At 56.7% G+C, this 13,757-nt stretch overlaps 1 protein-coding gene across 14 annotated transcripts in view; it reads right to left on the reverse strand.

The window, feature by feature from the left end:
- GRIN1 (glutamate ionotropic receptor NMDA type subunit 1) overlaps positions 1-12,753 on the reverse strand; it is a 40,252-nt gene extending 27,499 nt beyond the window's left edge. For 3 of the 14 annotated variants that reach the window (XR_010723555.1, XR_010723556.1, XM_066201593.1), the window contains exons 1-3: positions 12,388-12,668; positions 8,663-8,797; positions 1,304-1,480 (exon numbers count right to left, since the gene is read on the reverse strand). Coding sequence is in view for 12 of the 14 variants with exons in the window: in XM_066201593.1 (XP_066057690.1) it covers positions 1,304-1,480; positions 8,663-8,797; positions 12,388-12,645 (570 nt within the window). In the remaining 2 variants the exon portion in view is untranslated. Of the gene's footprint in view, positions 1-1,303; positions 1,481-8,662; positions 8,798-12,387 lie in introns of all 14 variants that reach the window. The other 11 variants (XM_066201597.1, XM_066201601.1, XM_066201600.1 and 8 more) reach the window with 7 other exon arrangements.
- Between the last annotated feature and the right edge of the window lie 1,004 nt (positions 12,754-13,757).

Here is a 13,757-nt window from a genome sequence, read left to right on the forward strand (position 1 = left end):
CTCTCCCTTTATGAAGGGCATTGTGCTGGGGAGAGGATTTGGAGAAAAACACTGTCCTGCTGTCACCCAGTGGGAAGCTGCCTTTGGAGGCAGGAGGATCCTTCTGGGGCTGGTGGAACATAAGTGCCTTGCCACAACCTGAGATGCAGCAAGGATGAAACTTCTTGAAAATCACTGCCAAAATCAGGAGTCTGTTGGTCAGTGTGGCTTGTGCCAGCCTGTGCCCCTGCGCCAGTTGTTCCTTCAGGGAGGTGACAAAGAGCAGTCACAGGGTCCCATCTCTCAGCTCAGCCACCAACTCCAACCACAAGAAGCATCTATGGCCACATCTCCTCAACAGCTGAGAGACTGCTACAGGTCCTGCAGCTGCAGGTGGGGCTGGAAAGAGCAGGTTGGGGTCCCTGCTGGTGACCCAGGAGGGAGCGTTCCCAAATGGGTGCCTGCTCTAATGCTGCTGGAGACTTGGATGAACTCAGACTCTGCCCATCCAAAGGGCACCTTACCCTGCCCCAGGAGGGAGTGCATGTTGGGACTCCACCCCATAGGGCAAGAGGTGGTTCCTTGCCTTCCAGATTGCAGCAAAATAGCTTCCTGCGCTCTCCTTCTCTGCTTGTTTTGAACACGTGTTCAGTCCTTTCCATCCACATCGCAGGTCTGTGCTTTGTCATCCATGCTTTGTCACCTCAGGGCCCTCCCCTGCCTCCCTCCCTGCTCCCACTGGCCCTGAGAGCAGGTGCAAGGTCCCACACCCATCCCTGTGACAGCATGGGGTGTCAGGAAAGCAGCGTTTGGCATGTGCTTCGATGGAGATGGGAACGGGCCGACAGCTCTACCCAGAGGGTCGTTACAGCCCCAGCTGCCCTGCCCCTCCTAAGCCCTAAGCTGAGCCCCCGACAGCCAATTCACAAGCTGCTTTTCGGGGTGGGTTTGGCACTGCTGGGTCTGCCTGGCCCTGCGGGGGCTGCAGTGAGGCAGGTGCTTCCTAAGCTGAGCGACTGGTCCTCTCCTTGGGTGGGAAACTTGGGCAAGGCATTTGCAGAGCTCCAGGTTATCCTTCCCTTCATTTTGTTGTCGATTTACATGTAGGAGATTTTGACCATGGCAAAGCAAGTGAAATGAATAAAGTACAAAGTTCTGTCAGGTACTAGTCAGACACTGTTGATGCTTTAAGCATGTTAGCCATGTTACAATGGAAAGAAAAGGTGTTTTACATACAGAAATCTACATACATACAACAGCCCAAGACTTCTAGTTTTGTTGTTGTTGCTTAAACAAAGCTACAAGACAATGTTCAGGAACTGACCTTGGACTCTTTCTCCTCCAGGAGGGTCTCCAGCTTCTTTTGTGCAGCACGACCCTCGTGGTCGTCACTGACTATCAGAATGACGTGGTTCCAGTTGAAGACTCTCATCATCTCAAACCAGACGTTGGCCTGGTGAGAGTAAGGTGGGACCGTGCGCAAAAAGGACAGGTGGATGCTCTGCAAGGAAGAACAAGAGCTCAACACAGACTGTGGGGGTGTCAGTCACGTTTTCAGGGACAGGGTGTGTGGCACAAAGCCATTTTGGGATGTACACCTTGAGCTAATCTCTGGGACATGCATCCTTCCTTCTGGCTGGGAAGCAAACCCTGGATATGACTTTGTACCTCTCTGTGGTTAAAGCAGAGCATGGCAAAGAGGGGTTTCTGCTTTGTGGCCCATGGTCGGCACTGTTCAGTGCAAATATAGCCTCGCCTCTTGACCTTTTAAATAATTACCAGGCAATGGACATAAAAAAAGCAAAAGAATTCTCTTCAGAAGGCAAGAGGCAGGTACAGGCAGCTGTGTATTTGTCATTCTCCATGGCGGAAGTTCAGAAAGGCAGTTTTATAACACGGTCCCTGGCTGTTTCTAGGTCAGCCTGTTCTGCAGCAGCAGGCAGAGGATGCAGCTCTGGACCCGTGCCCCAGCAAACCTCTCTGATTCAGTTAAAGACATCGTTATGGTTGGGTGATTGTGCAATAGCAATTCCAGCCTAATTAAGTACAGCGCTCTTAGGGGAGCAATCAGACCAAAAGCTGGAGCTGACAGAGAGCTTTCAAACAAATGCAGCTTGTCCAAAAAGCCCTAGAGTCAAATATTAGGAAGTGAAAGTGCTCATGCTCAGCGTGGACCCTACTTGACAGCCCAGCTACGTGCTGGAGGGAAGCAGGAGCCAGAAGTGGAGAGGACAAAAATAAAGCACCATAACATTTCTTTCTCTAAGGCTGGGATGGTTGTCCGGACCAAACAGGGTCCAGATCTGCTCATCCAGAGACCAGACCCAGAACGGGCCAGAAATGTCCTGAATGGGCCAAAGTAATACACACTGGAAAGGAAAAGGCATCATGTCCCCCATGGACACACACTGGAGGGACAGACACACAAAATAAATCCCCTTCCTCACACTCAACATGGCGATCATGTCAAACCAGACCATGAAACGCGTAGAAAAGGATGTAAACTCCCTGCTGTGCTCAGGGCTCCCTGCACCGGGTCAGCAGGTCCCTGCTCCTGCCCCAGCCCAACACACGGGAACGGGGGAGCAGCAAAGCCCCCACAGCACTGGGAACATTTCCTGCATGTGAGACACTAAGGAGAAGGGTGGATGTTAGATCAGAGGAGGAAACAAACCAGGAGAGCCCCAAGGAGACTCTCAGAGTAGGACTGATACAAACATTCCAGTTACAGGAAGAGCAGCTCACCCCACAAAATCAGCACAAACCCATGGGTTTGGGAAAAAGCCCCACAGGGACAAACAATGGAAAGACAACCATGGTGTCCACACTAACACAGTGTTCAAGATCTCTTTGTAGTCAGCAGAGATGCCCATGAATTTCCAGGTCCAGCTGCACAGCCTGGGTCAGGGGCACACCATCTGGGTCAAAGCATTTTTAACCCCTGAGGGTTTTTAATTGCTTTAAGGAAATCCAGGGAAAGTGAAGCTGGAACTGGGAAAAAAATCAGAAGAGAGAAAAGAGCTGAAGAAATAACAGAAAAGCCAATATTAAAAAAAAAAAAAGAAATCAGAGAAACACAGGTTAAAATATCAGAATTCTATAAAAATTCTTTCAATCTCTTTTTGAAATGAAAAAGTCTTTGAAATTTCCTTATATTGCACCAAATAACTTTCTAGTTTCCCAACCAGCTTGCAAAAATGGTGTTTAAACTGACCAATTGGCTTTCTTAAGTATTGTAAATACATATCACTGGGTTCAGAGGAAAAATTACTGCAAGGTTGTTGAGGGACAACTTGGTTTAACAGTCCAGGCAAATTGGTGTCAAAAGGGCCATGGACAGACTCTGGTGCTATCTCAGCTCCCAGATCCCTAAACTTTGGTTTTCAAATAGGATAATGAAGAAAAATTCATGTCAAGTGCTGAGCTGAGATCTCAGGATGAGCACTCAGAGTCTGTGTGCAGCTTTTGAAGCACCTGGGACCCCTGAGCATCTCTGCAAGGGCCAAAGATTGGCAGAAAAATGAACGTAGAGTCCCCCAGAGTTCCCCATGTCCAGCTTGTGCTGTGCAGAGGCAGGTGAGAATCTAGCTTGGTGTGATTTGATATCCCCATCCCGGCACACGCAGTGACATCCCACAGGTCCCTGTCACACCCCACAAACCCAGCAGAGAGCTCTCCTGGGCATGAGCAGCTGGGCTGCACTGCAGAGGATGGGGATGCAGTGATTTATGCACTCTAATTAGCCCATTTTTGTGCAAACAACTGCTAAGAAAGGCCTGTGGTTTTTAGCACAGCCTCTGTGACAACCAGCACAGCGTGTGGGCTCACTCAGCTGCACCAGCTCTGCTCCTGGTGCTGCTCCAGGCACTTGAACTCGGGGTGCCAAGGGTCATCGCTCCCTCCCTTCGGATCAGGCACTCAGCCAAAACTGCTCCTCATTACAAATCCACATGGGCTTTGTAGGGTGTTTTGTAGGATCCTCACCCCTTGCTCTCCTCTGAGTGTGCCCAGTGCTGGCCACAGATCTGGAGTGGGACCATGGGAATGCCTCACACCAATCCCAGCCTGCTGCAAACCTCCTCCAGCCCACCCACACCTGAGTGCTCAACCCTGTGCTCCCTCACGTCATTCTGGTTCTGCAAAAAGGCAGCAAATACAGGCTTGGGGTGAAATCCAGGTGCCCAAGCTCAGCGGGAACCCAGGGGGCTGGAGCCAAAAAGCCCCAGAGTGAGCATGGTTGGGAGGTTGGGGATATTTCCTGGGAGGGTGGGCAGGCCCTGGCACAGGGTGCCCAGAGAAACTGTGGCCTCCCCTGGATCCCTGGCAGTGTCCCAGGCCAGGTTGGACATTGGGGCTTGGAGCAGCCTGGGACAGTGGGAGGTGTCCCTGCCCTTGGCAGGGGTGGGACTGGATGGGGTTTAAGGTCCATTCCAACCCAAACCAGTCTGGGATTCTGTGATGATTCTATGTGGGGTCAGGACTGGAGAACTGCATATATTTGATGCAAGTCCTTACAAAAAGGAGCTGTTTGAGTAGGTCTCGTGTGTGTGTGTGTGAAAGCACAGACTGTGCATGCACAGCTGTGAGCCTGTTCCTGCAGAAAGCACAGGAATGCATCCACCCCTGCAGGGAACATACCTGGGTGCTGGAATCCTGCGCACAGCCTGCACCAGGCTGTGCCATGCCTGGGGGTGCCTCTGCATGGAGATTTTATCCATAGGGAAAGGGCATGGCCGGGGGCCACCAGGGAATGCCTGCATGTCACATCAGGGCCTTGTACAATGCCATGAGTGAAAGGTTTGTTACCTTCCTCACTTCTGTCTGCCCAGGGGCTTACCCCAGCTCAGAGCCCATGGCTGGGGAAGTGATTTTTTCTACAGGCTGAAGGGAACAATGTGTTTTTCTTCATTACCTACGGCAGTGGAGTCAGTCCCCCTCCTAGCAATGCACTCCCCAACGGAGCTGCCTGGGAAATTTCAAAGAGATTGACAGAGATCCCAATCTGTAAAGCTCCGGAAAATTTGGTAAAATTCAGCAGCTGGGCATGAGAAAGAAAGGTTGGCCACTATGGAAGGAGCTTGCCCACTGCTCAACATGACAGCTGTGGATGTGGGAGGGAGCAGGGGTAACTCTGAGATAGCTCAGATGAGTGCAGGGAGGGATTTTGGGGGCAAAGGGATGGGGAGCTCAGACTAAAGTGTGCTCTCTGCCTTTCCCTGCAGTGCACAGAGGAAGGGGTGGGGCAGCCTCTGGGGCAGGGCCACTGTGGGGCAGTGGGGCTGCTCTGTCCTGCTCTCAGCTGGAATCTGAGAGCCTGTGGGGCTCTGCTGGGATGTGGGGGCTCCATCAGGCCTTCTCTCCACCACCCTGGTCTGCTCTTGCCCATTCCAGGCTGGCCTGATGAGGGTTTTCCTGCCCTGCTGAGGACTGTGCTCCCCACTCCCAGGGCAAACATCTCCGTCCTGCACCAAGCAACCTTTCCAGTCATCACTTGTGCGTGCCAGTGAAGGAGTACTGACCCTGGTCTTGGTCAACAAGAGTCACTTTTCTCCTCACTTGCACCTTCCCACCCTGCCTAACAGGGCTCCTGCTGAGCATCGACTGCCAGTGAGACCAGTAATAGAGACGAAAACCCTTTTCAGTGAACAAGCCCTGTGAGGGCCTGGGGTGGTTCCACTGGGAGCAGGAACCAGAGGGAAAAGCCATCCCCCAACTGGAGAGAGACAGACCTCACTTCAACTACCAGGGCAAGGTGCTGGAACTGAAAAACCTCTTCAATTGCAGCATGTCTAAACTCCATTTTCAACTCTTCCAGCAGCAGAGCAGGCCTCTTTTAATTTATTAATTTGTCTCCCTGATCCTCTGCTGCAATAATCTGCTGTGGGGTGGTGAGGGGCTCAGCACCTCCGAGCACTCAGGGTGTCCCTCCAAGCCCCACAGGCAGGAGAGGTCCCACATGGTGATGTTGAAGGGCACAGACCTTCCTGCCCCCTGAGCTGTGCTGTGCCCCAGGCTCTGCTCTCACACTCTATCATCTCACATTTCTCATGGTGCCATGATGTCAATGTCATGTCGTTTTTTTCAGCTGAGATGCACAGGAGATATAAACACCCACAATGACCCATGGGGGACAGGAGCATTCCGGGGCCCAGCATGGGAAAGTCAGAGGGGGATTTTTGCAGTGCTCAGTCCATGAGATCTCTCTGGAGGGCTCTCCATAGTGACAGACACCACAGTGATGGGAACCACTCTGCTGCCTTTACCTGGAGACTCCCTCTCCCCTCCAGTTCCCTGCTGACCTCACTCAGAGGTGACTGGGATTCCAGAGACCCCTCCCCGGGCAGGCAGGACTGTGCTGGGTGCTGTGAGGGTCTCAGTGAAGCCAGAGTGCTCTGCCTGATAACTGCAATATTATTTCTAGAACAAATGGTTGGTTGGATACTGTGAGCAGTAAAACTCATTTCCCTCAGGTATCTTTGCTGAAAGACTGGCTACAGCTCGTGGACCACTGTGCTTGACTGGAGATGCTCTGAGAGCATCAAAAGGTACTGGGCAAACCTGTCCGTGCTGAGGTCCACACCTTTCCTCCCCCTGGTAGCCTTGAGAGGATCATAATTAACCCAAATTCAGCCCCCTCTGAAATTCAGCTAAAATTGTCTGATGCCTCCAAAACCAATTAGGGGCATACTTACAAAGTGATCCTACAAGCTTGTTTCCATAGAAACTAAGCTGAAAGATATAATTTCCTGAATTAAAACAAAAAAAACCCAAAAACCAACAAAAAAAACCCCCAAAAAACCCCACCAAAAAAAAAAAAAACCCACACCACCCCCCCCCCAAAAAAACCCCAAACAAAAAAAACCACCCCCCCCCCCCAAAAAAAACCCAACTAACCAACAACAAAACCCAAAAAAACCAAACTGATCACTGGAAACCAAAAAGGGAACAGCTGAATGTCCCTGTGTCACCAGCCAGCCTGTCCTGCATGGGGTGTGCAGAACCTTCCACTATCCTATCCCACAGCTTCACACCCCTCTGTCCCCCACTTCACTCCCACCTGTGCTGTCCCCTCCACTCTCCAAACATCCTTTTCTCCTCTACCCAGTCCCTGCCTTTGCCCCATCTCCTGCCTGCAACTCCCTGTTCTTCAGACAGCTCCCAGCCTTGGTGGGCAGGAGGCTGAGCATGATGCCAGCCAGGCAGGAGTGCTCTGAGGGGTATTGGGGTGGGCAGCCTCGGCTGCCCCACAGCCCTGAACCTGCTCAACACCCCAAATATTCCATGGAGAGCATCTCCCTGCCAGCACACTGGCCACCACTGCGGCCATGGGTTTCTCCTCCAGCCCTGAAGTGAGCCAGGTGGGGTTTACGAGGCTGCTTTGCAGAAAACCTGTTTTAAGGAGGAAAAGACTGGCAGAAGCAGAGGATGGAGCCATCCCCTCAGGGCGAGCACTCCAGGCCAGTGTGAGGCTGGAAAGCACAGATGCTGTGGGCAGTGGCTGCTTTGCTGGGCACAGTCCCGCAGAGATGGAGCAGAGATGAGGTGCAGGGTCCCCTCTCCCTGCCATAGTGGGCCCTGTGACAAGGCCCCTCTCAGTGACATTCTCAGGAGCAAGAAGCAAATCCCCCCTGAACACTTCCTGCCTGCTCTGCCAGCTCTGTTGCCATCCCCTTCCATCTAACCACACCTGGTGAGACCCTGCCAGCCACCATCACCATCACTGCCGTGGTCTTGGCTTGCTGACCAGCCTGCCTGGTGGGAGATGCCTAAACCTGCTGCTGCTCCAGCCAAGCAGTGCTGCTGGTGCCTCTCTGGGAGCCTCTGCTCCTCCTCCTGAAATTTGACTTTATTTAGCATGTGGTGGAGTGACTATTTTTGCACTGAACATTTACATTTTTGAATATTCACATTTCCCAAGCAAAGGCCGATTCGTGCTTCAAAGCAGGCTCGATCTCACCCACTGAGCTAGTGTGCCTGGATGAAATCCTGCAATGGCATTTGGAAGGCCTGGCTCTGCTCCGCTCCTCCTTTTTCCTTTACTAAAGCTTTAGGTGCTTGCCAAGCGGGCTGTGAGCTGAGGGCCAGGCCAGCACCTCGTTGCCCATGTGCTGCCTGCACAGGACCCCATCCAGTGAAATCTCCGTGTTCCCACAGGGACAGCTGAGACACTGGAATCTGAACCTCTGTCTTGAGTGCTGGCCAGACTGAATGTCATGGGAAGCCTCAGGGTATTCTGTTATCTCTCCTCCCAATATCCCACAAACCCAGAGAAGTGAATGCGACCAACCAACCTCCAAGCCCCAGAGAGATCCTGCCCAATGTACAGGCTCTAACAGGATCCTCTGCCCCTCCCCAGGCCCCAGGACCCCCTGGCTGTCAGCAGTGAGCAGGGCAGGAGCCAGCTCATGCCTTAGCCATGGCCGGAGAGCAGCGTGCCCAGCAGCCTGGCAGAGCAGTGCTGCAGAAATCATCCGGCACTATGTAGGTCAACACTGGCAGCTGCAAAAAAATTCTGTACCCTGGAATGCAGGAGAGAGAGAGAGAGAGAGGGAGCTGCAGGCTGGGCTGGAGAGGGTGGACGGACAGACACAGAGAGAGTGTAGACATCGTTAACCCTCCTGACGGGCACTCTCGATTTACAGCACATGTATGAGGTACTAGACCAGAAGCATGCATCAGTTACCTTATCAGAATATATAGACATGCGTGTTGTCAGACCAATGACAGGGATCCTGTAGAAGCCAGCTGTGTATGACACAGGTGTTGGTGTTAGGTGATCGTTGGGAGCAGGAGGGTGACTAACTAATATTGCATAGACCTGTAGGACAGGATACACGACACAAACATTATTTCACGGGAGAGCATCGGCCAGCGAGCGTGACTTTTTTTTCCCCTTTTCTTTTCTGCAATGCTAAACAGCCCCATGTTAACGTGATAATGGCACTGAAATGACTGGGAACGGGGAAGCAAGGGCTGTGCTGGGAGCCAGGGGTGCTGTGCCATGGAGGCGATGGCTCTGCTCAGGCTGTGTCCTAATGGAATGCCGTGCCCAAGCGCTCCGCTCGCTAAACTAATAACTTCCATGGATTAAAGGGAACCATCTCCCTTCCAGTCACACTGTGTAATACGATTTCTTTAACCACACATTTAATACTCGGTTGTAATTCCCCTCTGAGGACTATTACGAACAAAGTGGTCAGCTGGGACTGTGGCGGGAGCGGGAGCGCGGAGCCAGGGAGCGAATCAGCCATCTGGCCCCGGGCACACGGGAATGGCAGAGCCCGGAGGGCGGCGGCAGGAGCCGGGATCTGCCCTCGGCTGAGGATCCGGGCTATACCAAAACGGGGAAGGAGGAGCTCGGCAAAATTCTGCTTTTACGGCAGAGCCGGGATTTTGGTGTCCAGCAGGATCCTACTTTGTCTCAAAGGGAGAGGAAGGAGCTGGGTAATCCCTGGGAATGCTTTATTACACCAAGACCCTTTGACAGCACAAAGTCTGTCCCCAGCTGGTGACACGTCTCCAGCTAGGGCGAATCAGCGCAAGGACTTTGATGTCTGGAGGAGACAACTCTTCCTTCTCCAAGCATCTGCCCAAGCCCCAGGATGTGCTCAGTGCTCGGGCTGGACAGACAGATTGCTAGGACAGGAGAGGAGGATGAAGCCTGCCTGGGGAAGGGGCCCTGGGGGGAAGAGGGAGAATCCTGCTTGGCATTGGGAGGGAGTAATTTGAGGGTGCAGAGGGAGCTGGGACAGGGGCAGGAGACCCTGCACGGGAGAGGGGAGAAATTGCTAGAGAAGAGGTTGGGAAGGTCCTGGGCAGGCAGGGGGAGGGGATGCCCTGGGCAGGGATGCCCTGGGCAGAGGTGCCCGGTGCTGACACAGGGGGGGACAGGAGCAGGCTCGGGGACGGCGGCCGGGCTGTGCGGGGTTCGGGCTGTTCCGTGGCGCACGGCAGCCGCCGGCAGGAGCCATTTTGCGTGCGCGGGCTCCTCTGCCTCGCAGCCCCCTGCTCGGGCACAGCGCCAGCGAGCGGGGACCGAGGCACCGGTGCCCCTCTCCGGGCACAGCGGCCGGGACAGCCCCTGCGTGTTGGGACGGAGCGGCCTCCCCGAGCTCAGCAGCCGCAGCCCCTGCGCGCCCCGGCTGCGCTGCCTCCCGCACCGCTCCCGCAGGGCTGCGCCGGCACCGGGCCCGCGCTCCGCGGGGTCTGCGCGGGGACAAGGCGTGCAGGTGGCACGGCCACGGGCATCCGTCAGCCGGCAGCGGCGAACGGAGCGGGTACCCGGCTGAGCATCCCCTGCTGCCAGGGGACAGCGGGGCTCGGGGACAGCCCATGCTGCCCGGCCTGGCCACCACCCCAGGGATGTCCCCAGCTGTCCTCCACCTCCACATCGGGAAGCTGAGCTGCAAAGGCGTCAGCTCTGCTCCACGCGGCCCCTGCGGTCCCGTGCCCTCGCCGGCTGTGTGTGCCTGGGCGCGTACACGCATTTCTCTGGGCGTTGAGATGGGTGAGGCTCCGTGGTGGGGGCGTTCATGCAATTCGGGTGCGCGTTGGCACCTGCGCACGGCCCCACGCGGACCTTCCGCATGTGCGGGGGTGTGCTGGAGGAGGGACTGGGTCTGTACCTGCCTGTTCGCCCCCCGATGGCCCCGACTGACGGGCTGGGGGTGGGCAGCCGGGCTCTGCACCCAGAGCACACGCAGGGAAGGTGGAGAGGCCAAGCCACGGGCTGCCTGGGGCACCCCAGGCTGCACCCACCAGCACCGAGGGTTCGGACTGCACCCTCAGGTGCGCTGAGAGTGACCCGTGGACACCGTGGGGAGGATCATTCTGTGCTCATGTGCCCAGCCAGACACAGCACACACCGAATCTGTGTGCGTGTGCGCGCTGTGTCTGTGTGTCTGTGGAGGTGTGCACCCTGTGTCTGTGTGTCTGTGTATCTGTGCATGGTGTGCATGTGTGCCTGTGCGTCTGTGCACCCTGTGCCGGTGTGTCTGCAACCCGAGCCGCGTGTGCCCACGTCCCAGGTGTGCGTGTGGCAGTGGGTGTGCCAGGTTCCTGCACACAGCCGTGTGTGTCCATATGTCACAGCAGCTGTGCACGCTGGCACAAGTGCAGACAGGTTTTGTGTGAGCCCATGTCTGCGCAGCAGTGCAAGCGTGCACATAGCATGTGTGTGTGTGCACATGGCATGTGTGTGCACATGGAGTGTGTGTGCATGGAATGTGCGTGTGTTCGCACATGGTGTGTGTGCACATGGAGCGTGTGTGCACATGGAGTGTGTGTGCACATGGACTGTGTGTGCATGGAGTGTGTGTGTGCACATGGAGTGTGTGTGTGCACATGGAATGTGTGTGCACATGAAGTGCAGCCCATGGGCATTTCCACAGCGTGTGTGAGTGCACAGTCTGTGTGCACTCACCGTGTTCCCCGTGCCCACATCTCCCCGCAGTTTGGGGATGCCCGTGTGTGCTCACACTTGGCTGTGTGTGTGCCCGTGGTGTGTGTGGGTGTCTCTGTGTGTGGTGTAGATGTACGGGCACATTGCTGTGTGCATGGACAGCGTTGGGTGAACATATATGTGCACCCACTCAGTGCACGGGGCCGTGTGTGTGCCCAGCGTGTGTGTGTGAGTCTGTGTGTGCCCAGCGTGTGTGTGTGAGCCTGTGCATGCCTGGGCTTTGTGTGTATGTGTGCCCAGGGGCTTCATGTGTGAATCTGCGTGTGCCCAGGGGGTGTGTGTGAGTCTGTGTGTGCTCAGGGTGTGTGTGTGAGTCTGCGTACCTGAGTTTCATGTGAGTCTGTGTGTTCTCAAGGGCTGTGTCTGTGTTAGTTTATATGTTCTGAGGCTTCATGTGTGATCCCCTGTGTGCCCTGAGTGGTTGTGTGTGTGTGTGTGCTTGTGTGTGCCCCAGAGCTCTGTGGGTGCCCCTGCGTGCCCCAGCGTGCTGCTGTGAACCCGTGTGTGCCCCGGGGGGCTTTGGATGCCCATGTGCACCCCGGGGTGCATGTGTGACCTCATGTATGCTCTGAGGTGTGTGTGTGAGCCCATGTGTGACCCGGGTGGGGATTGCAGGTGGCCGTCCGTGCCCCGGGGGGTGTGTGCAAGCCCGTATGTCCCTGGGGGCTGTGCAGGTGCCCGTGCGTGCCCCAAGGTGTCTGTGGGTGCCCGTGCGTTCCCAGGCTGTGCGCGGGTGCCCGGGGGTGCCCGGGGGTGCGCGGAGCGCGCAGCCGGCCGCGCTTACATAAAGGCTGCAATGCGGGCAGCGCGGCCCGGGCCCGGGCAGGACCCCGCACGCCGCGGCGCGGCCGGGGGACACCGCGGGGCCGGGGCGAGGTGGCCGCGGGGCCGGCGGCTCGGGTCCCGCCGGGGACGGGGCGGGGAGGGGGGTCGCCGTCCCGGGGTACCTGGCTGGAGATGAGGTCCTCGCAGACGGACAGGGCCATCTGGATGGCGTTGGGCTTGTGGGTGACGGAGGTGGCGTTGAGCTGGAGCTTCCAAGTGCCGTGCCGCTTGTTGGCCTGGTTCACCGCCTCGCGGAAGATCTGCTCGTGCTTCTTGGTGCTCAGCACCGCGCCGATATTGACGATCTTAGGGTCGCAGCCGGCGCGGGCGAAGGACGAGGAAAAGAGGAGAGCGAGCAGCAGCAGCCGCATGGTGCTCATCCACGGGCGGCCCGGAGCCCGCCGGGCCCCCCGCCCGCCCGCCCGCCCCGCGGGCCGCCCGCCCGGCTCAGCGCGGCCCCATGGGGCTCGGCCCCCGGGCTGTGCCCGGCGCTCGGCGCGGGCGGTGCGGGCGCTGCCGGGCGCTCTCCCCGGTGCTGAAGCGCCCGCGCCGCTGCCGCCGCTCCGCCCCGCCCCGCCCGCCCCGCGCTGCCGCAGCGCCCGCCCCGCGCCCGCCCCCGGGACCCCCGCCCGCCCCGGGCGCTGCGGCAGAGCCCCCCTCCCGCGGGCTGCTGCGGGCTCTGTGCGGGCTCTGTGCGGGCTCTGTGCGGGCTCTGTGGCACCGCTGGCAGGACGCGGGTCCCGCGGTCCCCGTGCCGGGGTGCGGGCGCGTCCCGCGCCTCCTGCGAGTGTCGCTGGTGCGGGGGGTGCTCGGCTCGGCCGGGGCCGGGCTCTGGGGGTCCCGCTCCGCCCTTTTCACCTGCAGTGCCCTTTCGGGATCAGGGCATTCTCGGTGCCTCGGAAGGCGCAGACACCGCAGGCATTCAGTACACCTGGGTCTGTGGGTTTGTTCTCCACACCAATATTCCCAGTTATGCAGCACCTCTGAATAGCAAATTTCCACAGCTCTGCCTGGGGACAGCTGTGTGTGACACGGACTCTGTCATGGTCTGTGTGCACTCCACTGCTGGAGAACCCTCCCTTGACCAGCACAGCTCCTGGGCAGAGATGTTCAGCAGACGCTGAGCCTGCTTCCTTGGCTTCGCTCTGACCCTCCAGACAGAGCCACCACTATTCCAGACATTAGCTCATGGGGCAACCAGCCATTTCCCTCCATTAAATTCACCAAATCACTCTGGGATATGACGTTCACATTTCTCGACTGGGGAGATTTCTTGGGGTTCTCATCATCTACCTGTTGTTGGGCCACCATTAGCCTCCCTTAAGGAAATGGAGGCACAGTAGCCAGTGGCCAACATCTGGAGGGCAGTCCAGCTCCATGGCAGAAAGAGACCGAGTTTCTCTCCTGGACTGCATCTGTCCTGTTCCAAAACCAGAGGGGTGAGGTGGCCAGAACAGCACCTTGCTCCCCAGAGTTGGCCCTTTGGCCTTTT

This window comes from Chamaea fasciata, unplaced genomic scaffold, assembly GCF_029207755.1.
Source record: "Chamaea fasciata isolate MVZ Bird 193981 ecotype frontalis unplaced genomic scaffold, bChaFas1.0.hap1 SCAF_20, whole genome shotgun sequence".
NCBI classification, from domain to species: domain Eukaryota; kingdom Metazoa; phylum Chordata; class Aves; order Passeriformes; family Sylviidae; genus Chamaea; species Chamaea fasciata.